This window comes from Trichoderma evansii, assembly GCF_050947405.1.
Source record: "Trichoderma evansii strain SZMC 28006 chromosome Unknown GGI43scaffold_35, whole genome shotgun sequence".
NCBI lineage: Eukaryota > Fungi > Ascomycota > Sordariomycetes > Hypocreales > Hypocreaceae > Trichoderma > Trichoderma evansii.
The window spans coordinates 90,293-117,564 of NW_028145171.1; the positions used below are offsets into that span (position 1 = coordinate 90,293).

Genomic DNA, 27,272 nt, shown 5'->3' on the forward strand with positions numbered 1-27,272 from the left:
CCGCGACAGCACTATAAAACCAATTTAAATTTATAAAACTTTTATTGTCTTCACTTGTTTTTAATTTTATCTATAGCAATCCTGAATACTGCTGATCATTCAGGGAACGCGGCTCATCTCAATCTTTTGCTTTATTGCCGTTCTTAGCTAGCATGCCAGGGTACCTAAATTATCTAGCCCCTAGCTTTGCTCCTCACGTTAGTAGTTTTATGATAGGTTCTACGGGAGCAGGTTATTAGCCGAGCATAAACTTAACTTGATAAATATTAATGAAATGCCAAAGCGAAAGGTATCAAGCAAGCCTACCTGAGATAACTGCTAGCTGCAAAGCACCAGCCTAATGAAGCTTAAAATTTTACGCAGGAATAAAAAAAATAAAGAAAAAAGATGCCTAATAAGAAGGAAGGGAAAAAGAAATATCGTTGTATACCTCATACTAATTTCCCGTTGGGGTTGTTAAGGGCCGTATATTTTTACAGTTGATCGGCTTCGGAGCTCGCCGCGTTAAGTTCGGACTAGGGAACCAGCTAGAAGTGCTGCAAGGGAACCTCTCGGACCCCGCAATTCCCATTCATAGGACCAGTACGGAGTACTCCTGCTTGCTTCCTCAGTCATTCATGCAAGTGGCAATTCATGATGACTGATAGAGTCCGACGCAACGGACAACTTTCCGCATGTGAGCCATGCCGCAAGTCTAAACTTCGATGCGACCACAGTCGACCAGTGTGTGGGAGGTGTGCGCGCCGCCGCCTGTCAGAGCAACAATGCCATTACCATCCAGCTCCGATGGCGAAACAGACCACGCCCCAAAGCGACCGGGAGACGGCCGATCACCCAGAGATTCCTAGGTCTACCGCAACAGTTTCAAGCCCTTATGAGCTCATCAATATGAACAGGAACTTGATGTCCTTTGCTGACCCAAGTACTCCTCACCCGCACCCCTCTTATACCGCCCTGACAAGGACTGGTGTAGCTCTACCTCAGCCCTCTCTACCCAATCAACAAACAATTTCAGAAGGAGCGAAAATATTGAATGATATTTTGGAACTTGTTACTGAAATTGGTGAACCTCTTAACAGCTACATGACTCTTGAGACAGACCCATGTATTCATGGACCTCTTGTCAAGGCGGTGTGGGACGCAACGAACAACAGCATACAAGGCCTGTCAAATCATCGCTCAACTCTAAATCTGGCATCTATATCTGAAGCGATATTTGATCGAACCTCCTCACCACCTGTATTTCCTCCATCTGCAACTGCTGGTGCATTGGAATCAACATTCTCTACACAGGGTTTGCGCTGGGAGATGATTGGCATGTACTGTGCCCAAATCGGAATATACCTTGGTGGAGAAAAGGACCAACCGTTTAGCTTGTCTGCCCACGAAACGTGGAAATTAGATCGCAAAACATTAATGCGCAGGGCTTTTAAAGCTTGCATCAAGTGCGAGTCGTTTTGCGACTATATGGGAGCTATCAATGATCTTACTCTGTGGTTCTTGACGCTCACAATCCTATTCGCCACGTGGTGCTTTGGTGATGACTCGTACCATGCGTTACGGCTCGTGGGTAGCATGTCGTCCGTCCTCTTTGCCTTGGGTTTCCACAAAGGGGTCCAGAATGATAATTCTGTACCATTCTATATGACAGAGATTCGAAAAAGAGCGATCGCTTCGGCACACGACCTCGACAAGGTGTGTGCCAGTTTTACGTTGCGGTAGGATCTTATACTTAGGCTTAAACCACGTATGGCCTTTACTGATATCGCACTGGCTATAGACCTGTTCATCTTAGTCGCCACTTTTTCGTGGTCGAAATGCCCCTTGATCTAGCAGACTCTGCTCTTATGGGTACACCTGAAACGCTCCTCAAAGCTCGTGAAAACTTAGACGCCGATGGCTGGAGTAAAGATAAGGCCGTACTTCCCGTTTCCATCCAGCGAGCGCGACTGATGCTGTGTATGGTTCGTGAAGAGGCTCTAGAGCTAAAGCTTGGGCCTGCAGCGACAGACCTTGAGGTGAAAGCAGGGTAAGTAATCTAACCAATATGTATTCAATCAATCTTAACGCTAGCTTTAGACGTGTTTTACAAAAGTTAAAGTCCACGTGGCAGTCAATTCCGTCGCATATGAAATGCGACACAGCGCAACACTGGGCAGATCAAAATAAGGCGGCTATGATACACTTCCTCCAATTGGAGTATCTCTACACTGACTTTCTTCTAAACACTCTGCTTGCTGGTTCTAGTGAAATAAGTCGCGAGAGCATGTTAATAACCGCGCAAGAGATTCTTAAGGCTGTCCTCCTACCAACGCGGAAAAGGTATTTATTGCATGGTCACAGGGCAGATATGGAATGGGCTGTAAGTGGCGAGATTTCAGAAGACTTGAGTCAACTCGAGCTTAGAATACTTACATATATTGCAGCTAGTGTTCTATGCCATGCCTTGTGCTAGCGTTCTTGTCTTAGAGCTTCTGCGACAAGATCAGCATCCTGTGGAACAACTAACTATCAATCGAAGCAGCATAATCCAAGATATCAGCGTTTTAATAACATGCTGCGATTCTTGGACAGAAGTAGGGCAGAGTAACTATCAAATCTGCAAACAGGCCCAGTCGATTTTTTCTAAAAGTCTTGATTCGATCCTAAACCATGTCGACCCTATTCAAGGGGACAAGTCTGAATGGTTGACGGCGCGTCAACACGAGCATCAACACGAGTTGGTGGGTTTCATGAACCCCGAGATTTTTAATGTAGTAGCCCAAGATGCCGAGTGGATGACGTGGCTCGAGTCATTAGGATTACAAGGAGATATGTGGCCAGAGTCAAGCATTCCGACTTCAGAAGTTCCTTGATGTCAACAAGGATGATGCCAATTGCTGTGATACAGCGGCTGCAGCTATCAGAAGCAATTATCAAAGGATCAGGCATCGCAACGTGTCAGTAGCGTTACAAAATACCAAATGCAAGCTACCTGCAGCTTGTTTATAACCATATATTTTGACATCTCTGGATAACTCAATTCAAACTTAATCCACTGCCAATTATACCCATAGCAAGCCATAAAGTGATTGATTGTTTGTTTATTTTATCATTAACGACCATAAATATCTCTCTGCCTAAATACACAAATCTACATCCTATGGATACGTTGGTAGGGGCTAGTTTCTATCTTAGTACACCTCATATGGTTATGTTCCTTCAAGATCGGACTAGCCAGGCTGCAAGCTTATCAACTAATAACCAAAGTTAATGAATCTTGTTTGCTACATTGCTCGTGATAAAAGAAATTTATAAATATTTATGTCAGTAAGCTAATATAGAGGAGAAACCCCGATGGGGGAAAGGCTTTGTAGGTAATTACGCTGCCAGTCGTAGCGCTGTCTTAGAATAGTTTTTTTCTCATGATAGCTCTCAATTTATATTTGTTAGTTAGAGCATTGAATAACCTATTTTTGGAATAGCTCATATCGTCTTTGAAAGAATTATAATTGCTTTACATAACTAAACCTCGTTGAAGTCCAATTCATAAACCGCGAGGCTTTTATCGAGAAGAATATTCATATCTGTCTACGTTAGTCGTATATCTATACTTGTTAAGTGAACTTAACCATTTTATAGGATTGCTAATGTTATTATTAGGCCTGTTAGCGTAATTGATTGCACCTGGGAGTAATTTCGACACCAAACTTGAGAATCCAAGGGATTATGATTATATATAAATTATTGGAATGACCGTATCATTATTGAAACTGCGTTACCGACGAAAAAGAGCGACTGTCTTCTAGTGATATACTTGACAAGTCCTATAAGATGACAAAAAAACTGGATAGGACACACAGTAAATATCGAAACGAGAAAAGTGTATTCAGAAGGTGGCCATGGAGTTGGATGTTGGTTGGTAGAACTGGAGAGATTTCTATTTGTCTGCAGTTGCTACGGTAGAAGAGTGATCTGATTTCAGAAGAATATAAATTTTATTTATGAATGCAGTTCTATAGGTTCAAATAGGTCTTAAAGGCCAGTGCAATCAAGAGCTATACCTAGCCCCCGGTAATTTCAGAAGAAGGGTTTGAATAGCACGATTATACTTTTATCAATAGGTATCTGTCTCCTCTATTAGACAAGCCCTCGCTGGCTGTTACTCATTAACACATTCCTGGTGGCTCATTTCGTGGCCCTCCATATAATATCTTCACTCATAAGCTCATGGACCCCATGATCAAGTATTCGTTTTCTGGCCTTTCATCATGGCGTTGAAGTATCTATCCTGTGTGAATGTTGGATGATGATTCTTGTATATATCACCTACCAATAGAGTTAGAAAGTATTTTCTTACGGTAGATTATGAGGACGAAGCTGGTCTTACCCTTCATAAATGACCAGATGGCTGATTTGGTGTTGTGTAGCATCGTTCGAGACGATTGGCTAGATGTGCCCGGCACCGTGTAGGCGGTTGTGCACTCCGAATATACTGAAAGACGTTCTTGGGCGTCGTTTGGGGGAGCCTTGAACTTGGCTTGCTCCCAGTAAGCAGGCAGCTGTGATGCAGGCATGGGTAGATTGATTGTACTTCAATTCGAAGGATGATTCTTGGCTCTTATAGTTGAAATTATTTAACGAGTTTTCACAAGATATGGGAGCCTAAAGGGGTCGAGTATGGGCACTCTTATATAGTTAATACAGGGGCTATGTGAAAAGCCTTCGGACTTATGACGCTGGAGTATCGGACTAGATATGGTCGGAGCTCGGAGTGGGGCGGCTTACCTTACCCGCGCATAGATCGATATAGAGATGCCCTACGCCCGTTGCGCTGCCTACTCACTACATAAGTCAAACGGTTGCAATCGATAAATGGCGTTCGACGTATTACTTCATTCATTACTTTCCACCACCGCGATTTTTTTTGTCGCTACGAGCCCTAGCTGTAATTTACACCCTGTTAGTTATATAATTTCTGACTCTCTTCCTTGTATGCATGCATGGTGGGGTTGGCTCGAATCCTAATGCCCAACCAACTGTACATCTATGGCAAGCTTCAGTTGTTAAATCTAGAGCTAATTTCTGGCTCTAGAAAGTCAGGACACCTACATCAATTCTGTAGTCTACCTAGTTATATTAACCCCCTACAGCCTCTGCATTTATAGTAAAGGTCCTTTCAACTGCAATCTTGACTAGGAATCCCGCTGCAAGAGAAATAGATACATTATTTAGCGGCGGCTCTTTTTTTTTTCTTTTTTTCTTTTTGGGCTGGCACGTACTCCAAATTGTTCTCTTCAATGATAATTGCACCTGTATATCAGTATCGTTCTTTATTACATTGACTTGATGCAATACAAGTAGACACTTATCGTTTGACCAAGCTATTACGTATCAACACTCTTAACAGTTCGACGGCATCTCACTAATTGGGTTATGTATCTTAAAAGCTGAATACATATGTCTTAAATATATCAGTACGAATAACTTATATTAACTTATAATTGCGTACATATTGTTAACTCCTCTTATATACTATGTAGCTTTTCACCTGCAGTTGCTCGAATAACTTCTACAACTTTGCCAGGCATACTTAACATTGGAGAGTGGCTAGCAGAGCAGACATAGGAAGTAACACCTTGGCCTCCAATTCCCACCATGGCTTGTTGCCCAACAAGCGGAATAGTATTATCCTGCTCACAGAGTAGATATGAGGAAGGAACCTCTTGATATGCGGGATAGGTTAAAGGCGTAAAGAAGCTGGTTTTGGCGTGGTGTCTTAACTTAGAGACAAGTGTTTTCGTATGTGAATCAGGTAAGTCATTGTAGAAAATCTTTTCGGGATTTTGGACAGTCATTTTGTCACTCTTGAGTCTATTAGTAATTGTAATCCTTTGGTAGAATATAAAGTATATAATTTCTAGTTTTTTGCTCTTCTTTCTTTTTATAGGAAAATTACTTACTGTTATAACCCAACCACGATAAGATATATACCTACGGATATACTACAGACTAACTAGCTAATAAAAGGAGGATCACTGCTTAAATTATAAGCTATTTAAATAGCTTACTATTAAAAAAATAAGCTTTTTATAAGAATTATAATTAAAATTATAAGCTATTTAAAATAACTTATTATATAAAATTATTTATTATATTTATTAAAATAAAAACTTAAATAATTAATTAATATTATAATATTAATATAATAATTAAATTAGTATTTATATTATAATTATTATTATATAATTTATAATTACTTTTAAATATTTTTCCAGTCTTCTCTGCTAGTATAAACCAGACCATAAGGTTTATCCCTTAGGAATTATTTACCCTATACCTTGGTATTAGACCTAGTATAGACCCGAATGTCACACTTACGTTAAATATAACATTTAAAATATTCCATGGTGAAATAGAACCAGAAAACAAAGCCAATGAAGTCGCCGGGGGAAATAAAAGGCAGCAATATAGACTAGGGATATAATTCCGCCAATTTTACCTTCAGTTTGTCGGTCTTTCTTCAATAACCCCTTGGCGCTCTCAGTTCCTGGAATACCGCCGTAGGAATGCATTACAAGAATCAACTCTTTACCAGCATCTACTAGCTTGGACGTGGGCTCTTGGATGTGCGCTGCATCGTCCGACACTGTTGTACCCAGATCTCCACCGGAGGAGGGCAAGTCGATCGTATGGAAAGGGTATTGATGCCCGTTTAACTATGCTATAACCGAATCCCAACAGCTAGATTCGTGCCAAGCACCATGGATGAAGACAATAGTCGGTTTCTCACTGGTAACAATGGAGCCCATCTTGTTGTCTTTTCGGGTAAGCGAGTTAGAAGAGCGGGTAGTTGTTTCTCTTACACTCTGGACTTGACAATTTAATTCTCTTACTCATGATCTACCTACCTATATATAGGCAGCTGATACTGCTCCTATATCATACCTTCAACCCACAAATCCATTCAGCATCTTCAGCCGCCTAATACGCATAAGGTTTGAAAAGTGTGGTAGGGCCCGTAGCGTCCGTGCGGGCTCTTGGCGTTTTACGATAGACATGGAGGGTTATGTCTGTGGCGTCCGTAACGTTCGTAGCGTTATGCTAGCTTATAAAATTAATTGGCGCCTAATTTTTAAATATAATAGATATAGGACTTTAGAGTTCTCCTATGCTTAATAATAATAATAATACCAATGCCTATTAAAACTTTAAGTCTAACATTTGTTTCTAAAGTATTAGCGTAGCGGAATATGCCCTATTATGGGACTAGAGACTGTTATAGAACCTCTTTCGGTAATCCTTGTTACCGGCACGGAAGAATGAAATATGTCCAAATTTTACACGTACTATTAGTGCTGCGTGGTTTTATGAAAAGTTTCTCTATATAACAGGCATTGAGCTCATTTCACTATGGAGTTAGGCGGAGAGGGCCAGAATGATGCAGGCAGGTGGTCTGCTATATTGACCAGGGGATAATTCCTGGTTTCTTAATTCTGCTGCGTACTGCTAGTCAACCAATAGAATTTAAAGCTAATCAGCGAGGAGAAGTTCCTGCACAGCCAAGTCAGTTTCTATTACGAACATGCACTAAATAAGCAAGGTCTAGAAGTACAAAAACTCCTAACCAATTCCCAATAACAGACAAAAGTGGATTTACACGTCACGCTGTTGTTTTCTTTTGCTGCCTAGCAAGCTAGTATATTGCATGCTCTTAGGTGTGTAGGGGTGGGGTATGTAAAGGTTTACCACCTGTCTTAATTTTACGAGATATCTTGATCTTAGGGAGCAGGATAGAATGATTTATGTATATAGAACATTGAATATTGGGCAAGAGGGGATTAACTATCCTACACTTTGTGAAGTAACTATATTCTACGGGTAGCTTGCAATAATATCTTATTCTGTGTTATTTTTAAACCCGTTATGATACAGAACTCCTCGTAATATGTCTGTCCCATTCGTAAATGTAGTACTACGTAGCTCATGGGAAATGATAGTGTAGGAGTTGGAGTTCAGGTGGGGTTGTAAAGGAACTGAGGCCCTCGCGCTTGTAGGGTTTGGCAGCGTTGCTGAGCCTGTCTAGCTCCTTTAGCTCAGACCTGCGTTTTCCTTTAGGTACTTAAGCCCCATCTTATATTATCTATTCTTGGTTTGTGGCTCATTTAATTAGGTAATGATAGCGAAGTCAAAGAAGGTATCGATCTGTATGATAAGCACTTCTCTGCCGTGGCTCCTTTGTGGCATCATCTAACATCACATTTAGAGAGTAATGCTTAGGACAGTTTGGTATAAAGGGTTGATTTAGTCATTCTTTTCAGTCCAGCAAGGAATTTCTTACCAATCTTTCTGCTTACTAGGTAGCTTATGTCCGAGCAAGTATACATACAGCTGTCCATTCTAACCCGAGCTAGCGTAACTAAAGCTGCAATTACAAGTGGGGATGCCGGAGTTTCTATGTAAGATGCAAACGCTTATTGCCTTCTAAAATGGCAGGGCTTTCCTGGTAGCGGGTTTAAAATCTATTTTCTTGGCTAATCTACTACATATGAAAGGTAGTGTGTTCAAATCCGTCGCTTGCTTGCCAGGGTATACGTATTGGTAATGCAGCTTAAGGCAAAACAGTGACAGTCAGGCCCATTTTTGTATTTCAATTAGGTATAATATTACGGTGGACCTATAAAGTAAGCCTGTCACTATCTTTCTTCCGCTATAACCTAGCTAGGATACATCATTCTTGCACTTTTAGCTTCGCTAGGGTCATCCTGGATAGTACAAAGTATGAGCGATCCTATCGGCAACAGCATTCGGTTGCAGTTTTCTAGATACATCCCCGGAGTAATAACTCCGGATAAGAACCAACCACCTATCGAATAAATGCACAAGGTGTCATTATAAGATAGTGAAGGGGAAGGGGTAAACCGTTGAACACCATGTTGGTTTCGAAGGCAGGACTACCGTAGAACCAGTTCGTAGTTTTTGATGTACAGTATAAACTGGATTGATGAAATAAGAAAGACCTTTCTCCTTTAACATTACTGCTGATTTGTTCTTAAGAGTATTTCATGTAACATTTTATGGCCCTGCATAACCACATAACGCTATCACTGTCTATTTCCGATTTGATTTGAGATTGCTTATCAAGAGATCATTGTCCACATTCATGCTAGAAGCTAGTTACGGGCTGTTGTTAATATAGTCTCAGTATCTATTGTTTTCATGGCTAAGGCCATAGCTGTTATAATGGCCACGATTCTATGGCGTGGGTTGCTAGTGTTCACGTTGTTTAATTCAGTACGCGTTGAATAGGTTAGGTTATTCTGGAAAGACTGAGGTGTAGTTAATGATATACGAGATATCATAGTAATCGAAGGATTATTGATATATTTGTGTACATTTGCTAAAATAGCTGTTTGCTTGGGAATCTCTCAGTCTACTTAGGCTACTAAAATTGTGTTATTCTTGTCACGAAGTAGAGATTTTTATAGTTACAAGACGACGTTAAGGTTTAACCCCTATCTAATAATATAGGCCCAGATTTTGGGACGGATTATCGAGCATCCACGTTTAAGTAACTGCATGTAGAAAAGTGGGATATAACTTATTTAAAATAAGTAAAACTAAAAGTATACCTAAATAGCAGGTATTTAGGGGTGTATACTATAAAATCATAAAATATACCTACCATAATATAATAGTTATTTACTTTCACAAAAATAGGTAAGTTTTATATAGCAGTCGATTATTGTATTATGGCAAGTAAATGTTATTCACTACTATAACATCCATGTAAGTGTTATATCGTTAACAAGCGCTGTATTATAGTTAATAGGCGCTGTATTATAGTTAACAGGCGCTGTATTATAGTAACCTGGAAGAGAGCGCTTTATTATAGCACTATAAGTATTAATGCTTTTAGCTATCAACGTCATCTTTTTAGATGCTAATTCCTTAAATGTGGATGCTTGATAATCTATCCATAGATTTTATGTTTATTCTTCAAAATCATTACCCCATATCAACCTTGACGGAACTGGATTATTGTGTTGAACTAATGCTTTCGTTTATACTTTCACTGTTACTTTTACTTTTACTAAAAAAATATTATATTATTATCAAGAAATTAAAGTAAAATCTCCCTTTTTATTTGGAGATTATCACATGTAAACACTATACGATCTCTTATAAGTAGTTGTAGTGGACAACACTAGCATTGCATGCTAGTATTGTCTTTTTATTGGGGTAGCTAGCACCCCTTCAACTTATTCTTACGGCCAAGCAAGAGTACTATAACAGCTTCTCCTAGACACTCACGCGACAACATATGCCGTTACTTGATTTGCGCTATTCAGTATTGGAACCGTCAGAATTAAGAAAATCTTTAACTCATTACGCTCTAATACACAGCTGTTCAGTGAACTCCATTTTGATATCCACCCTGACTGAAATCAATATCAAAACTATACTTGTCATCGTAGTGCATTGCCCAGTATGTATCCCAGATCTTTTTGGTGATTGGGCCAACGCTGCCGTCTTTGATCAGCTTCCCATCCAACGTGTTAATGGGCATAATACCACCCGCAGTTGTACACATAAATATCTCGTCAGCCTGGTATGCTAACTCAACAGGCACGAATTCCGCACGGACCTCAAAACCATTGGCCTCGGCAGCATCAATAACGCTCTTGCGCGTGATGCCCAGTAATACACCGCGTTCAGGAGTGTACAAGACCCCATTTTTCACTAGTACAATATTGAAGCCTGATCCTTCAGTAAGATTGGCATCTCCATCTGTAAGAAAAGGGTATGCTGCGCCACGATCTGATGCTTCAAATAAACCACGTACGAGGTCTCCCCACATCAAATTCTTAATAGTCGGGTCGATAGATCCTGGAGGAATGCGACGAACCGTTCTGGCAACAATCGCTGCGCCACCCATTCGCTGAATTTCGGGGTCCATGACCCAGACGTAGGGCTGAATGAACATGTAGAGATTATTGTTGAGCAGATCCTTTGGCCGAGCTCCTCGGACACCGGTTAGTCCTCGAGTCACAATCAGCTCCACAAATGCGTCTCTGATGCCGCTCTTTGCAACCATATCCACCAAGATTCTTTTAACTTCCTGTCGCGGTAGCGGCAGACACAGCCGCATTTTCTTGCAGCTGGCAATGAGGCGGTCAAGATGGTCGTCGAGGCGGAAGAAACGACCGTCCCATACGGAAGGAACATCGTAGGTCAAGTCGCTATGCATGAAGCCCTGGTCAAGGAGGGGGATGCGAGCTTCATGTAGGGGCACAAGCTCGCCCTCGATCCAGGCAATTCCTTTCGCAAAACGGTTGGCGCTGTTGTTGAGAACTTCTTGGCGTGCCTCATAGCCTGCAAAAACCTCGTTCATAGTTGCCATTGTGAATTTGTTATGTCGTTCAACATAAGAATAGGTAGATTTATTCAGAGCTGAGGGGAAGATGTAGATAGTTTAAATCTCGGATGGCATTCAGAAAAAGTTTGGATTTTTGAATAATTAACATTCACTTATAGGAGCGCAATTCATGTACCTCTAGGTCCCCAATGAACAAAGTACTAGCAAATTAGGCGATTTACCTAATGTGGAAATACTGTCGAGCTGATGAGTGGCCCAGGAATAGTCAGTGTAGTGGATTGGATTATTGCATTATTATTTCCTAATAAGGAACATTCAATCCAAAGGTTCAGTGCCAACTGATCTCAAATCCACTAACCCTTTCCAGTATACCTAAGTGGTTCGCCACCAGCCTTCGACAAATTGCCAAATGGGGCAGGCAATGTAAATCAGTTTTGAATTAGCTTCAAATCATTTAATAACTATATTTTTTATAATACGTAATAGAAGTTTAAAGCCTAGTATGCATTTATAAAAAAAATATATTACATGTTTCTTAAAAGTACTTAATTTTAAACTTCATTTAATAGTTTAATAGCTAAAACTAATTAACTTTTATTAACGATAGAATCTATGACTTCTAGTGTGGGCTTTTCAATGTATGTAAATCAGGTCTAGCTTACGTTATTTATTTATTTTCCTTTCATTTTTTCCGTTCAACCTTGTCATAGTCGCCTCAATAGTTGTCCAAATAGCCTCTCAGGAATTTACAACACGAGGCGATCGCCGTTAACTTGCAACGCAACATCTGGAAAATCCCAAACGTTTACTATCTTGGGAGAAACTGATAGGCTCCACAGTATCCTCCCACAACCTCTGATTGCCAAGTTAGGAACGCTATCCTGGGCATGCGTTGGTGTTGTATTGGCGGATGTTTACTTAGTCCAGTGGTATAAAGCCAAGCATGTTACAATTGTTGTGAACCTACTCAACCTGCCGCTATTCTCCAAGGGTGCAAGAACCACCATATCCGTAGTCATTAGATATCCTAGTCGTCGGCAACGCTTTACCTTCTGCTCAGCCATGGTCACACTTCCATCCAATCAGAGCATTGTGATTGTCGGGTATGTATAGACATGAGAGCATTCGATATCTGCTTCGCCAACTTGAATTGCTAAGTTGAATTTTAGAGCAGGGATTGTAGGTCTAGATGTCGCACTTGTTCTTGCTGAGCGAGGCTATGGCAGTTTAATTACCGTCGTCGCTGAACACCTACCAGGCGACACTTCACAAGCCTATACATCACCATAGTATGTTGCAACTGACAGATTAATTAAATTTTGCAACAATTTTATCTTACTAACATCAGAAATCGTAGCGCAGGCTGTAACTTCTCAGCTATATCAGGATCTGATCCAAGCGCCTTGCGATGGGATCAGCTCGGCTACTCTCACCTTTGCAAATTGGCTTCACAAGGAGAACCAGATCACACATTTGTGCAGCGTACCCCATCTATTGAACTGTGGGACGAAAATGTTCCAGAAGAGAAAATCAAGCATATGTCAGAATACTTAGAAGATGTACGTCCGAATTCCGCAAAGGCAATACCACAGAAGCTAACTGGATCTAGTTTCGGGTTTTAGAGTCAGACGAGCTCCCTCAAGGTGTCAGGTTTGCTGTCTCCTTCACAACTTTGACTATTAATGCGCCTAAGCACATAGAATATTTGTACCAGCACTTGAAGAATGACCACGGTGTTCGATTTGTCCGCCAGGCTCTACCTCACTTACGAAATGCCTTTGCCAGCCCAGATACTCAGATTGTTTTTAATTGTACTGGAAACGCAGCTAGAACCTTACCCGGTGTCAAAGACGAAAGGTGCTATCCCACTAGAGGACAGGTCCTCCTGGTGAGAGCACCTAGTGTCCAGACGAATATAATGAGGCATGGCCGCGACTATGAGACCTACGTCATCCCAAGACCCCAGTCAAACGGAAATGTCATTTTGGGGGGATACATGCAGAAAGGGAATAGGTAGATGAGCCCTTTGTATTATATCGCAAGTGACGCCGCTAACTCAAATGCAGTGACGGAGCTACGTATTCGTATGAGACCGAATCCATTTTGCGACGTACAAACGAGCTCAGCCAAGAATTACGCCAGGGTGAGCAAGAACTACTTGCAGCAATGAGCGGTCTTCGACCCTCTCGGGAGGGTGGAGCTCGAGTCCAGCGGGAAAGCATCGTAATTGATGGAGAGACAAAAACAATCGTTCACAACTACGGAGCAGGAGGAACAGGGTTCCAGGGCGGTTATGGGATGGCCTTGGATGCTGTCCAGGCCGTTGGGGGCATTCTTCAGAGTTTAAAACTACAGTCACAACCTAGCTCAAAATTATAAAAAAAATACGACCTGAGTACCCCCAAGCTAGGAGTTTAAAGCCGAACCGGTCTGATTTGTGTATTATTTTCTTTACAGAACTTGCCAAGACGACAAGTTACTGTTTTAAGACAAGCGCTAGGGTTGTTTCTTTGGAGTTATTTTATGAATCGTAGTATTCCACAGTAGGCAAGAAACACATGGCGAAGTCAGTTCTGCGACTTCTAGTATATTCATGAAGTCTTTCTCAGGTGCCTGAGACGCTTGATCACAGTTAGTTCTCAATACTACCAACGAAGAGCAGCGCGACATTATCTTGAAGCCTCCAAATGAGCGTCCGAAAAGTCTCGAACTATTCCAACCAGAATCGATAACGCAATCATATGCTATGCAAACGCGCATGCTTCTTGGCAGCGTTCTGGAGGTTTGTTTTCCTTTCCAGATGATGAATAAACTTGCTTAAGAAAGCAAATGCAATTATATACCACAAAAATCGGGGTATCTTGGAGTCCCAAGATGTCTATTATGAAGCCGTGGTATGCGTAGGCGCTGGCCTTTGAGATAGCCCATATGCCAATACAGTATTACAGATGCATTGATGTCTCCGCATTCCCGCTCCTATTGAGAGTTAGGTCCAGTTGTGTCACGTTCACAACCAGTAACTGGCCATTTTGCACCACTCCATGCCGGAAAGGTTGGGTATGCCGAAGATTGCACAGTAACTTCCTAAGTTTTGCCTTGTTGGGTAATAGATTGAGTTACCCTATCTCGGGATGGTGGCTACTCAGCTCCGATTACCCCATGGGGTTAATAGATTCCCCGCTTCGCTAGATCCAAGCCACGATTTTTATCTTTAGGCAAACGCACTTTGATCTCATCTTGAGGGATTGCCACACCCACTTGCGTCTGACATATGCCCCAAAGAAGCAAACAGCGTTGGTGAACCAGTCTGCTATCCAAGCATTAGACAGGCATTTATGAAGTTAATTTAATTTATGTGATTACTATATCTCCCGTTGTTCTAGGCGAGTTTATTGCACTGTGCTAACTGCCATATGGCTGTTGAGTGGCTGCACCTCTATGAGTACCCTTGATAACGTTACTAGTCGTATTCGCCACGAATAGGATTTTGAGAGTTTTTCTCTTGGAGTTATACTGCCAACCTCTTATAAAATAGGGGAAGAAGGAACTGTCTTACTATGAACAGATTTTGCAAATCACTGTCCCTGAAAAGTTCAAATATTCAACGCTCAATCTTAACTGCAACCATGGAGATGCTACCAAAGCATTCAGAAAACGAAGGCAACAAGATGTCGATAAGTATGATGGAAAACGTCGATGGTAGCGACAAAATGAATGAAGCCGGCAACTCAATAGATCAAGATAATGCCCTCCTACAGGCTCAAGGACACGTTGCTGAATTGGAACGGTCCTTCTCTTGGGTGGGTGCTGTCGGACTTGCTTTCAGGTAGGTAAGCCCCTTGACAAAAAGAATGGTCAAAAATAACACATTGCACAGCATCACCAACTCTTGGATTACCTATGCAACCTCTTTCGGGATCCCGTTAAGTTTAGGCGGCGGTACAGCGGCTTTGATTAGCCTGATACTGGCTGCTATTTTCCAATGGATTGTCCTAATTGGGCTTGCCGAGTTTTGCTCGGCACTTCCATCTTCAGGAGTGCGTCTGCTTGCAACCAGAAAAATCCCACAAGTCCTCACATATAATCCTAGGGCCAATATCATTACACATACATTGTCGCGCCGACGAAGACTCGTAATTTCGCTGCTTATGTCGTGGGGCTGTTGAATATTGTCGCATGGTGGGTGAATGCCGCGTCAGGTACAATCTACGTAGCGATTTCTGCTTTTGGTATTGCGGAAATATGGTATCCAAATATGGAAGGGGCACATTGGCAAGTATACTTGTGCTATCTGTTGGTCATCTTTCTGACCTGTAAGTCGGTATCTTCCCTCAGTGACCACATAGCAGAGAAGCTTACCCGCTCTAGTGATCCCTATTTTCACGGTTCCACACAAGTATATTGACTACCTAACGAAAGGAGCGATGTATCTCTCTGTGATTGGTTTGGCGTTGGTCTCAATTGTACTTCTCGTCATGTGCAGAGGTAATTACCATCCAGAAAATATCGTATCAAGTACGGCTTCGAGTGGTTGGTCTCCAGGTCCGGCCTGGTTGATGGCCATCGGTACGGGACAATATGCGTTTTTCGGCACAGGAGCCTGTACGCATATTGCTGAAGAGATGCCACAACCAAGCCATAAGTTGCCCCGTGTCATGTGAGAATGCCGAGCCTATCTTCTGGAGATCTATGGCCACTGACCTTGACAACCAGCAATATGACGATGTTTATAGGTGTTGTGACATCAGTCATCTGGATCTTGGTTATCCTAGCGGTAACTCAGGACATGAGTGCCGTGCAAGCTGCTTCATTGCCTAATATTGAAGTCATGTATCAGGCAACAAGAAGCAAATCGGTTGCTACCTTCTTGCAGTCATACATGACATTACTTTACTACAGTAAGCTCCCGCATCGACCAATACCGATTATATGAAATGTTTACCTCTGGTAGCTTGTATACCGTCGCAATGGATCACTTGTAGCCGAATTACCTGGGCTTTCGCTCGAGACGTAAGTGGTCTATTACTTGCCACCCATTTTCTGATATTCGGCTAATATAGGTCAAATCAGAACGGCCTTCCACTCTCAGACTACTGGAAGCACGTTTCCATGAAATTTAACATTCCTGTCCGGACTACCCTGCTATCGGCTGGGTTCTGTGCCATCTATGGGCTTGTTTACATCGCAAGCACCGAGGCATTTACCTCAATTATCAACACGACAATCTTGATGCTTAATATCACCTTTGTTGTTCCCCAAGGAATTGTACTGACGCGGGGCCGTCATCACCTTCCCAAGCGTCCTTTCAAACTCGGCAAACTCGGATATGCTGTGAATGCATTCTCAGTTATCTGGGTAACAATAGGCGGTATTTTCCTCTGCTTTCCGGCCACAAACCCGACCAGCCTTGAATCAATGAACTAGTAAGTTTCTCTATTCAACGACCTATTGAGCACAAATTGACTTTAGTAAAGCAATTCAATTGTCATTGTTGGCGTAATGGTGATTATTTTGGCACTCTGGCTTGAAAGACGGAATAAATTTCGCGGTCCTGAGATTGATTGGGTTTTTATCAATGCTAATAATAGAGAGGACTAAACGGATATCTAAGTACTTTTTTATTATTAGAGCTACGAATATTCTAGTGCAATGCACGTAAATACTTCCCGATTATCATCAATCATAGGTGACAAGTCAGTCTTCTATGAAATATGGTGTACTAGAAAAGGACATTATTCCAGATAGAGGTTTTATACGCGGATGTATTAGGGCGAGCCAATTTTCTCAATTGGGTTATATCATAGTTTTACAATTCTCAAGAGTGTTAATAAAGGGTATTGTAAGTGCACAGGCTGTAATGTTACGATCCCATCTCGCAGGCCACGGGGTGGGCCGTCTGTATGAGCGCCACGGCGGCAGCTGTATACACGGACGAAATAACGGTCGGCCGATGGGTCAACCAGGAAAGTTTACCTGCAGTTTAAGTGTATTTTCAGACCTTGGCTGTCTTAATACCTCTGCCGACACAAACCCTTGGCCTGGTATATCCTTTGGAAACCAATCCAAGTCGTCACATCTAATACCATAACCACTAGGCATAATACAATTATCTACAAGGCTGCACTGCTTTTGTAAGCCTCAAACTTTATTTTCCTTTTATCCTCCTGATGCGAGTAAATTACTGTGAAGAGGGTACATTTGAAGAGACCGTGTCGCATCTGCATAATGATTGGACCAGTCCTAAGTCTAATGCAAATAGGCTCGTCGCAAAGCCCGATAGTTCTCCAGCCGCTTGTAGGGTTTCGCCATGATCAGTTAAAGAGAATCCTGGAGCCCCACACCTTTATCCTGTTATGGTAAAAGGGCTTTGGTTTTATTTCCCCCTCTCCATCACACCCAACTTTATCGCCTACAGATCCAGTAACGAGCAATAGAATCATTCTCTACATGCACTTTAATCATACCACAGTTTTATCTATTCTTAATCCCGATTCCTTCGATATCATCATGTGACATGCCTGGCGGTGATAGAGGCCGTCCAACCTCTCCGAATGGCCTTATCTTAGAAGCCTGGAGCCAGGGACTCATGGTTGGCTCTCTATTCGTCATGGCCGCCGTCGTCATTTCCAACATGAGAAGGCGCATCCTATTGCATAAATTGATTCTGGCAGAGGTCTGCCATCCATCCATCTACCAGTCTATCGCACATGATTGACCCAGACAGTAGCTTATCTTAGGAATACCTCACGGCACATTCATTTTTGTCGCAAATCCCGTATACGGCTGGTATCTCTCAGCAACTTCGATCACCCTTTGTGTATCATGGTCTCTGCACAATGTTATTGCGTGGATGAAAAACAGGCCCTTCTTATCCCGCAAAGGATCGCTTTTCTACATCGGAACCGTGATTCTTGTGCAACCATATTGGATCCTAGAGATCTACGCTAACTTCGCCTTTTACAACAATATCAACGCTATCTTCCGGAAAACGAGGCCATTTGAGCCCCTCTTCCGGCAAGAATACTTCGCTCTTCTTTGGCGCTGGGTAATATGCTAACCCAAGCAGTGATCCTTGGTGGGTCTTCACTGTTTCCCACCTCTTCTACATCATTAAACGACAATATGCGCTCACAATCTTGGAGCTGGTAAGAGTAAGCCCACGTTTTGGAATTATGCTAGTTTCAATGTGCCTATCTATTGTATTCACCATACTGGATGAATGCAGCGTTTTAGGCGCTTTGCCACTAAATCTGCCGGATGGCGTGGAACCTTTCTGGAAAGTGAGTAAAATTTCAACCGTATTGATGCGTTCAAGTCAAAACTAATGCACATGCCTAAGCTATCATTCATTTGCAAGTGTCTTTGTGACGTTATAATATTGGATGACTTCAAGATTGCCCTTGACCGAATACGAAACAAGTGGTTGCAAAGAACACAAACATGTAATATGGTTTGTGGGGGCCTAACTGAGATCAATGAGACGCCAGTCCATCTAGAAGATGTTGAGGCTGCTGGCGGAAGGTTAGGGCTTGCCTCTGGAAGCAGAAATTTGTAGTTCGTCTCTAAATATGCTCTAATTCTAGTTTATTTTGTGCTGCAATTGTAGAAATGATATCATGAAGTAACTTAAGGTTAGGCAATAGAGGCAATAGGTACTCAACTGCACTGTTTACAAATAGCGTCTTGCCTCCCAGAGGAGTAACGAGCCTTAGAATGGGTGTTGCGACTGCCTCTTTGATTATAATTAGGAGCCCGGTATCGAAATCCACTTTGTCCAAGGCGCCCAGTATGATGAAGCTAAATCTTTATCGGGCATTAAAGAAGTTCTCAGCGCACAGAATCACTCTATGATTTGATGATTCGCTTTCATTCATGTGTGCGTTTAGAAGCAGCCAACTTTTTTAGGTTGGGCCCCAATAGAAATCAAGTGGCATTAAACCATACATGACCAGCCAATTCCTTAGGGAATCAAACCCTGGCATTAGCATATCTTACAGTAGCCATTTTGGGTATATCGCTGAATAGTACTCCGTAGAGAGTATAATATTTCCTATTTAGGAAATGCTCATTCGTTAGGTTGCTGCTCAATGCGCTATGCCAACCGCAGCTGAATGATGCATCCATTGTTCCAACTTACCCTGCACAGGTTCATGGAAATAAATTGGACGCGTTAATAGTACAAGAACTTCAACACCTGTGCTTCTAACACATAGTCTGTTGCGACACTAATTATAACATATTGAACACGTTGCTTTACGGTGAGCTGCTAAATTTTTACTTCCGCATAGATTTCCCCTCTATTACAAAATGCTGTCTAGCGAGGCCTCTCTCAGTTTTAAACAAACGTCGTCATCATCCATTGCGTCAGGTATTCCTGACAATTATTCGATTACCTGTCCGTTTCCCCCCCACCCCCCCGCGAAAAGGAATTAATCATGCTAACAAAAACTAGCATTCAAGGAATATGAACAATTGTACAAAGAGTCTATCCTTTACCCAGACCGGTTTTGGGGAAACCTGGCTCGGCAGCTTTTAACTTGGAGCCGAGATTTCGACACTGTCCAGTATGGATCCTTAGCCAGTGGAGATGTTTCGTGGTTTCTCGAAGGCCAACTCAATGCCTGCTTCAACTGCCTTGATCGTCATGCCATTAAATCCCCCGACAAAATTGCTATTATTTATGAGCCTGACTCCGGTGACGCTTTTAGAACAGTGAGCTACAGTAGCCTCTTGCGTGAGGTCTGTAAGTTGGCTCACTCGTTAAGAAATATGGGTGTGATTAAAGGAAGCACTATCGGTATCTACATGCCAATGATACCAGAGGCTGTAGTGGCTATGTTGGCTTGCGCTAGAATTGGTGCCGTGCACGCTGTGGTCTTCGCCGGCTTCTCGGCCAACTCACTTCGGGATCGAATCATAAACGCTAAATGCCAACTGATTATTACCACAAATGAGAGCGAACGTGGCGGTAAAACTGTGGGAACAAAGAAGATCGTTGACGCAGCTCTTGAAAACAATTGCAGCGTTTCTAATGTCTTAGTCTTCAGACACACTGAGTCGGAGATTCCTTGGACACCTGGAAGGGACATATGGTGGCATGAAGAGATTGAGAAGTACCCGGGCTATATCGCACCGGAACCGATGGCATCCGAAGACCCTCTCTTTTTGCTTTACACATCTGGATCAACGGGATCCGCGAAAGGAATTTTGCACACAACCGGGGGTTACCTTGTCGGAGCTGCAGCGACCGGAAAATATGTGTTTGATCTTCGGCCGGAGGATCGATTCTTCTGCGCTGGAGATATTGGCTGGATCACGGGACATACCTACGTTGTTTATGCGCCATTATTGCTTGGTGCTACCACTCTTGTTTTTGGAGGAACCCCTATGTACCCAACTCCAAGCCGGTACTGGGACGCAATAGACCGTCATGAAGTCACTCATTTCTACGTTGCACCGACAGCCTTGCGACTTTTAAAACAATTTACACAAGAATCGGTATTGCCTGAGATGAAAAATTTAAGAGTTCTAGGTTCGGTTGGTGAGCCCATTGCCCCGGAGATTTGGAATTGGTATTTCGAGGTAATTGGCAGGGGAAAGTGCGACGTTATTGATGTAAGTTGTTGTATAGCCCGTGTGCCTTTTTTGTCATACAAAGAAGGTTTAACTCAAGACTACAGACTTATTGGCAAACCGAGACGGGTTCGCATGCTATCACCCCTCTGGCGGGGATTACTCCAACCAAACCTGGATCAGCGTCTTTACCATTCTTTGGCATAGATACTGTCATTATTGATCCTGTATCAGGTAGAGAAATCCATGGCAATAATGTGGAAGGTATACTTGCCTTTAAGCAGCCGTGGCCGAGTATGGCTCGAACGGTATGGGGCGACCACAAGAGATATAAGGATACGTATATGAATGCGTATCCTGGTTATTATGTAAGTACTACTAGAAGACAGTACAGTTTAGTCAGCTAACCATATCTATTACATTAGTTTACTGGCGATGGTGCATATCGTGACCACGATGGCCTGTACTGGATTCGCGGCCGCGTGGACGATGTCATCAATGTGAGTGGTCATCGCCTATCAACTGCAGAAATCGAAGCCGCCATTCTTGAACATCCACAAACGATAGAAGCCGCAGCTATTGGAATTCCTGATGAAATTACCGGCCAGTCAGTTATTGTATTTACTAGTTCAAAAGATGGACAAATCGACCTCAATGAGCTGGCGAAAGAACTTGTTCTCCAGGTGAGAAAATCTATTGGGCCGTTTGCGGCACCAATGTCCATATACGTGGTTCAAGACTTGCCAAAAACAAGATCAGGAAAGATCATGCGACGTATTCTACGCAAAATACTTATGGGCGAGGAGCAACAATTGGGTGATACCAGCAGCCTTTCAAACCCATCTACCGTGGACGAAATCATTAAGACAGTTCATAGCAGGCTGGTTTAGAATGTTTAACTCTCTTCTGTAAATTATTGGCTGCATATTCCTCTTTTCACCCCATCTGTATTTGACAAACTTGCCGATTGATATTGTTACCTAAAATGACCATATAATCTATAGTAATACAGCTGACTGTATCTTGAACTTCGTCAAAAGTCGAAATAATTTACGAAAATAAACGTTGATTCTACTTGAAGCGATAATAAAAACCTGTAATAATATAGGTAGCCTATTTAAAAGACCTGAAAAATTACCCACTTAGAGCTCATGCTAAATACATGACACCTTTGTTTGATGGATAGCTCAAATCTTAGAATCATGTCTAATCCACTCTTTGAGAACAAAATTCAAGCCCTCCCGCATCCATTTGTCGTTAGGTGAAGCCGTGTAGTCGAATCCATGATCTCCTGGCCGAATGGCCGTGTGAATCTTGGCTGCTGGGTCGATATTCTTGACATATTCGATCAACTTCAAGGTACCATCTACAGGCACTGCAGAGTCCTGTTCGCCATGTAAAATGTACAGATGAGGGAATAAAGACTCATGACTATCTTTTGAGACAGCCGCCCTTCTGCGTTTGAGTTTCTCCAGAATGAATAGATCTGGGCTATCACCAAGGATGTCCAAGAAGCGACCGTTCTGCACTACGGCGAGAGCCAGGTCAAGCCGTGCTGGAGGATCCGCCTCTGTGACTACTGCTCCCTCGGTCAAATCCGCAAGGAAGTTATCAATCACAGATGGCGAAAAGTTTGGAACCCCCACAATGGTTTTCGAATATGGTGTAGTAAAATGGTCTGATAGCATGTCTAGCATGGGATACAGAACTATCATTGCCCTGGGTTTGATAAATCCTAATAATGCTGATTGCAAGGTTAAATAACCCCCTTAAGTCCACCGTCAAGGAAATTAGTATAATTTGTGGGTGGAAAAGGGAGCATGGTTGACTCACCGGCACTTTCTCCAATGAGAAGTAATTGTTCAGGATCAAGCTGTATCTCAGATCGCCCGACAGACCTAAGACATCGTTCCGGCCCGTTTCCTCCAAACCAGTCCCAAAAGTTCTTCATATCCTCAATAATATCCATTCCCTTCACCTCGGGCAAAAGTCTATAATTTGGGCTGATTATTACAGCCGACTGTTCTTCCGCAAATTCCAAAATCCATTTGGAGAACCAAGCTGGGAAAAGGCTTGAGCCAGTCACCTATGAAATTTATTAAAAAAATCATATTCAGGACTTATATTTCTACGTGGGATACAAACCAGGAATCCTCCATGAATTCTCACAATGACTGGTACTCTACTTAGTTGGCAAGGCCTTTTTGGGACGAGAATATCTGCACCAATGTCTACACCACAAGAGTAGTAGCAAGTGCGATAAATGTCAAACGAACTGAAAATTCTGGATGGAATGCTATGCAAGAAGGAGACAAGATCTTGAAATCGGACATCAAGATCGCTGGCCATGGCGGTTGTCATAGTGGGAGCAGGGCCAAGAATAGCAAAAGAAAAGCTGGGGTGTACACGGCAACAGATCCGCTGGGGGTCCCAGTTATATAGGTAGTGACTGCATGCGGACTTTCCCACTGGCGCAACTAGGCCTGGGTCCACCTGTTCAATTCGCGCTTCCCATCGGCCGCCTTTAGTTACAAGCCTCAAAGATGATGACACAATAGTCAATATATATCAAACACATACATACATACATACATACTCAAGGGGCTGATTAAAAAATTGTCATAAACCTTTCATTTTGTCCGTTTCATACTTAAAGTTCATCGCAATTCTAGGTTGAAGTTTTGATTAACAAATAACTGAGGTCTACGATATACTATAACAAAGAGCTATAAATCTCCTTCTCAACCCTCTGCGAACACTCGAGAACCAGTCGGTCTACAAAATCATTGGTTAGCAGGCGTTTGGGCAGTACCACTTCAGATAAATTGACTCACCACCGAATGGAAGGATTTGTGACGCAATGATCCCTCCAATATTGTTTTTCCTGTCCGCAAACCAATAGAGGTTGGCCAGACCTTCCCACGAGGCCGATCCCTCGGCTCGACCAGTCGGTTCTGCAAAATGGCTAATAGAGAATGACAGCCCCCAGCCCTCAGTATGATCCTTTGGCATTGGTGAAAGTGGTGTCGGATTTGCTAGCCACGGTTTTACGACCGGCACTGGTTGATTGCTGAACCTAGGTTTGTCTGGAATCTGATCCCTGAACATCTCTGTTGAAGTCAGCTAGAAGTCGAATCTCGTATAGGGATTCACACTTATAGGCATACCGTCCACGGTCTGTGACTGTAGAATGCGGCGGCCTGTGCTTGCATCTACGCCGCAATTTAAAAAGACCGCGATCAATTCTTGTGGTTTGGTCAGTTCTAATGTTCAATGTCATTATCTCTCTCATATTACACTGACTTCGAAATTCGGCCGGCTTGCCAAAACATCCATGGCCTCCAGCAGCAAAATACCGGCTGTTCTCCGTCTGTCGTTCGTCTGCTAATAGCGGTCGGCGATATAAGTGATCTGTCGTGACTAGTGAACCATCGCCCAAACGCTGGTGCATGTACGCCAGGTTCGCTTTGGCATCTTCTGATGGGAAAAATGAGACGCTATTCATGCCGAGCGGTTCAAAAATGTTTTCTTGGAAGTAGTTCTCCAAGTCAAGTCCTGTCAACCTTTCAATGACTATTCCAACCCAGTCCATCGAAGTTCCATACTGGAAAACTTCACCGGGCTGGTTAACCAATGGTCGGTTGAAAAGGTCCTCTCGAGATCCACCAAAGTCATCGAAGCCGATGGGGCGACCATATTGAGCCAATCTTGCATCCTCAAATGCGTACCCAAATCCAGCTAAATGGCTTTGAGCAGGTGATTTCTTGGCAGCATTGGTGTTTGACTTACCGGTATGATTCAGCAGCATTCGCAAAGATATTTTTCTTATTTTCTCCACAAGTTCAAATGTGCCATCCTGCCACGTTTTCAGAACTTTGATGGCCCCGAGCTCCGGACAAATAGTCTCAAGTTGCTCTGTGCTGTCCAGGTCCAGGAAACCTTTTTCAACTAACTGCATGCAGGCTATGGACGTTGCTATCTTCGTAAATGAGGCTACCCAAAAAATTGTGTCTTGAGACATCCGCTTTGCGGACGATATGCCGGTTGTGCCCGAGTAGTGCTCGATGATGGGGTCGCCATCTCTTCGAAAGCCAATGTAGACCAAACCAGGGATCTTCCTCTCTTCACCGCCAGTGTACTCGTCAATGAGACTACAAAGCTCTGCCTTGCAACGATCGGACAAAGACATTGGTTCAACAGTAGCAGCCTATAGTCTGAGAACCATCTAGTTGACCTACGGGTCGAAGGCTGGATGGACGCCAGGGTCATTTAATTTGGTAATCCAATCGCCTTCTCAATGAATTTTTTAGTCAGCAGGATGGTGGGGCGAATTAAATCAACAATTTTACCCAAAGAGGTATATTTTAGAGTGGAGCAAGGGCCCACACCAATTGCCCAGCTCAAAATGGAAATAGAGATATTAGTGCCTAAATGCTCGAAGCATTATCTACACCAGACATAAAGCCAATTAATATTTGGAATGATGCCTGTGTTCCTCACAGTTAGGTCTACACTAGCCTACATTATAACTGGCTAGAGTACTCCAGCCAGATTTCTTGAGCATTATGGCCAAATCTGTCCAATACCGATGGCTTCCTGGCCCTGTCGGCGACATGCTCCGGTCGGCCTCGCTTGCAACAACTGCATCCATTCCCCTGGGTAACACTACGCTTGTAGTTACAACTGGGCATGTTGGAGTCGATATAAAAACAGGCAATCTAGTGCGCAGCTCTCTCGAAGCCGAATTTAATGCCGTTCTCGATTGCCTGGACGCCGCTCTACTAAACGCTGGCGTGGATGGTGGTTTAGCCTCGGCGCACAAGATAGTGGCGTACTTCACAGCAAAAGAGTGCGAGCAAGTTATGTTTGCATTGTCTCAACAACGTTTCCCCAACTGGACACCTACATGGACGTCGGTAGTGGTTGTTGAGCTTGTCAATCCAGGAATGCATGCTGAGCTCCAGGCTGAGGCAATTGCGACCTGAATTATTGTGGCGGGCAGTAAGCCTAGAGAATGGGGGCTGCGGCCGGTATGGTAGAGGACAGACGCATTTTTGTGATAAACTATACTTATTTATAACTCTAAATTAGTAAAAATTGCATTTCCTAATATTCTCACTCGAGATGTGTAAATACCATGCTGCTACTTCTCTGACAACATCTAAACTCTATCAGGCATGTCTCGAAATGGATTTTTGGGATCAGCAAGTTCTTCCTCAACAGAGAGAATTGTCTTGACAACTTTTGCCGGTGCTCCAAGGGCGACTGAGTAAGGCGGCAGGGATTTTGTAACTACAGCACCAGCACCAACCGTACAGCCGCGACCAATGGTGACCCCAGGTAAGATGATGACGTTCCCACCAATCCAGCAGTCATCTTCAATTTTGATAGGGTGGCCAAACTCAACGAACTTGATGCGCGACAAAACGCTGGTCTCATGGCCAGCGGTATAGATGTGAACATTCGGTCCCATCTGTACACGGTCGCCAATGATAACAAGGCTAGTATCAAGAACAGTAAATCTACAGAGTAATCAGCCATCTAATTTTCAAACCGCTTGGATACCATGCCCGACTTACCCGAAATTCATGAAACAGTTCTTGCCAATGATGATGTTGCAACCATAGTCTGGTAAGAAAGGGGTTTCAATGCATGTTCCCTCCCCCACACTGCCCAGCATCTCCCCCAGCAGCTTCGTTCTAACTTCAGCAACTTGCTCAAAGTCGTAGGCATTTGGGTCTAAATTATTGAATTTATAGGCAGCACAGCGAGCCTTGTGGCGCCCTTCTAACAAAGTCGGGTGCAAAGGGTTATACCTAGGCGCAATTAGCGTTTATAGTCCCGACAGAATAGTATGGAAATATTGCTGGTCTGAAAACAACAAAAGTCATATCAATGCGGGGAGAGGTGAAGATGAGGCTGGGGACAACATACAGCATGCCTGATATCATGCGCTCATACTCTTCGCACCAGGGCGCCCCTTTCAGAGACTTAGCGATAGCCAGAATTTCCTGGTTCTTGGTCTGCGCTGCTGCCATTGGGATACTCTGGCGTGGATAGTCTCTGTGGGATGCTGTGTATTGGAATTGAAGAGTGAAGCTCTGCCACTGCAGTGGGTTCGGAGATAAGTAGTGTCTGGCATTGGGTTGAGCAGACTCCGCGCAGGAACTAGGCTTCTTTCGTTTTTACCGCGTTGGGCAATAATGTGGCTACATATCAATGATCGCATTCGGCTAGCTTCACATCACGGCACGCACAGCGGTTGCTGGCCCGGCAAGACTCACGAACTGGTGTATACCTAGGAAATGTTCTCACCGTGCCGTTATCTGGTGCGGGGGCG

The 27,272-nt window shown here is 43.1% G+C and overlaps 10 protein-coding genes across 10 annotated transcripts; 5 read left to right on the forward strand and 5 right to left on the reverse strand.

The window, feature by feature from the left end:
• Window positions 1-586: 586 nt before the first annotated feature.
• Window positions 587-3,039, forward strand: GGI43DRAFT_418340 (uncharacterized protein). The gene is made up of 4 exons (XM_083207535.1): window positions 587-1,718; window positions 1,781-2,029; window positions 2,080-2,362; window positions 2,427-3,039. The coding sequence occupies exons 1-4, from the start codon at window positions 634-636 to the stop codon at window positions 2,853-2,855; spliced, it is 2,046 nt and encodes a 681-aa protein (XP_083055475.1). The 5' UTR covers window positions 587-633; the 3' UTR covers window positions 2,856-3,039.
• Window positions 3,040-5,507: 2,468 nt separating this feature from the next.
• Window positions 5,508-6,791, reverse strand: GGI43DRAFT_426352 (alpha/beta hydrolase; the record flags this gene model as incomplete). The annotated part of the gene is made up of 3 exons (XM_083208630.1): window positions 5,508-5,846; window positions 6,402-6,698; window positions 6,756-6,791. The coding sequence occupies 3 exons, from the start codon at window positions 6,789-6,791 to the stop codon at window positions 5,508-5,510; spliced, it is 672 nt and encodes a 223-aa protein (XP_083055476.1).
• Window positions 6,792-10,390: 3,599 nt separating this feature from the next.
• GGI43DRAFT_431817 (aminotransferase) lies at window positions 10,391-11,387 on the reverse strand (the record flags this gene model as incomplete). The annotated part of the gene is made up of 1 exon (XM_083209462.1): window positions 10,391-11,387. Exon 1 carries the CDS (start codon window positions 11,381-11,383, stop codon window positions 10,391-10,393), a length of 993 nt encoding a protein of 330 aa, XP_083055477.1. The 5' UTR covers window positions 11,384-11,387.
• Window positions 11,388-12,418: 1,031 nt separating this feature from the next.
• On the forward strand, window positions 12,419-13,738 carry GGI43DRAFT_431819 (FAD-dependent oxidoreductase; the record flags this gene model as incomplete). The annotated part of the gene is made up of 5 exons (XM_083209463.1): window positions 12,419-12,462; window positions 12,529-12,648; window positions 12,717-12,918; window positions 12,969-13,372; window positions 13,426-13,738. 5 exons carry the CDS (start codon window positions 12,422-12,424, stop codon window positions 13,736-13,738), a joined length of 1,080 nt encoding a protein of 359 aa, XP_083055478.1.
• Window positions 13,739-14,493: 755 nt separating this feature from the next.
• On the forward strand, window positions 14,494-17,029 carry GGI43DRAFT_418346 (amino acid/polyamine transporter I). Its single transcript, XM_083207536.1, has 9 exons — window positions 14,494-14,714; window positions 14,777-15,185; window positions 15,237-15,396; window positions 15,450-15,672; window positions 15,728-16,016; window positions 16,073-16,257; window positions 16,311-16,369; window positions 16,430-16,782; window positions 16,834-17,029. Exons 2-9 carry the CDS (start codon window positions 14,917-14,919, stop codon window positions 16,955-16,957), a joined length of 1,662 nt encoding a protein of 553 aa, XP_083055479.1. The 5' UTR covers window positions 14,494-14,714; window positions 14,777-14,916; the 3' UTR covers window positions 16,958-17,029.
• An 844-nt stretch (window positions 17,030-17,873) lies between these two features.
• Window positions 17,874-21,822, forward strand: GGI43DRAFT_426356 (acetate--CoA ligase; the record flags this gene model as incomplete). Its single annotated transcript, XM_083208631.1, has 6 exons — window positions 17,874-18,032; window positions 18,087-18,373; window positions 18,426-18,504; window positions 19,820-20,974; window positions 21,040-21,300; window positions 21,358-21,822. The coding sequence occupies 6 exons, from the start codon at window positions 17,874-17,876 to the stop codon at window positions 21,820-21,822; spliced, it is 2,406 nt and encodes an 801-aa protein (XP_083055480.1).
• Window positions 21,823-22,119: 297 nt separating this feature from the next.
• Window positions 22,120-23,281, reverse strand: GGI43DRAFT_431824 (alpha/beta hydrolase; the record flags this gene model as incomplete). The annotated part of the gene is made up of 4 exons (XM_083209464.1): window positions 22,120-22,700; window positions 22,766-23,018; window positions 23,078-23,163; window positions 23,209-23,281. 4 exons carry the CDS (start codon window positions 23,279-23,281, stop codon window positions 22,120-22,122), a joined length of 993 nt encoding a protein of 330 aa, XP_083055481.1.
• Window positions 23,282-23,645: 364 nt separating this feature from the next.
• GGI43DRAFT_431825 (serine hydrolase domain-containing protein) lies at window positions 23,646-25,193 on the reverse strand (the record flags this gene model as incomplete). Its single annotated transcript, XM_083209465.1, has 4 exons — window positions 24,236-25,193; window positions 24,100-24,195; window positions 23,767-24,042; window positions 23,646-23,707 (listed from the first exon to the last, which is right to left on the reverse strand). The coding sequence occupies exons 1-4, from the start codon at window positions 25,119-25,121 to the stop codon at window positions 23,646-23,648; spliced, it is 1,320 nt and encodes a 439-aa protein (XP_083055482.1). The 5' UTR covers window positions 25,122-25,193.
• Window positions 25,194-25,408: 215 nt separating this feature from the next.
• GGI43DRAFT_418352 (uncharacterized protein) lies at window positions 25,409-26,146 on the forward strand. Its single transcript, XM_083207537.1, has 2 exons — window positions 25,409-25,996; window positions 26,069-26,146. Exon 1 carries the CDS (start codon window positions 25,498-25,500, stop codon window positions 25,915-25,917), a length of 420 nt encoding a protein of 139 aa, XP_083055483.1. The 5' UTR covers window positions 25,409-25,497; the 3' UTR covers window positions 25,918-25,996; window positions 26,069-26,146.
• A 361-nt stretch (window positions 26,147-26,507) lies between these two features.
• Window positions 26,508-27,161, reverse strand: GGI43DRAFT_426361 (uncharacterized protein; the record flags this gene model as incomplete). Its single annotated transcript, XM_083208632.1, has 3 exons — window positions 26,508-26,748; window positions 26,867-27,005; window positions 27,122-27,161. The coding sequence occupies 3 exons, from the start codon at window positions 27,159-27,161 to the stop codon at window positions 26,508-26,510; spliced, it is 420 nt and encodes a 139-aa protein (XP_083055484.1).
• Between the last annotated feature and the right edge of the window lie 111 nt (window positions 27,162-27,272).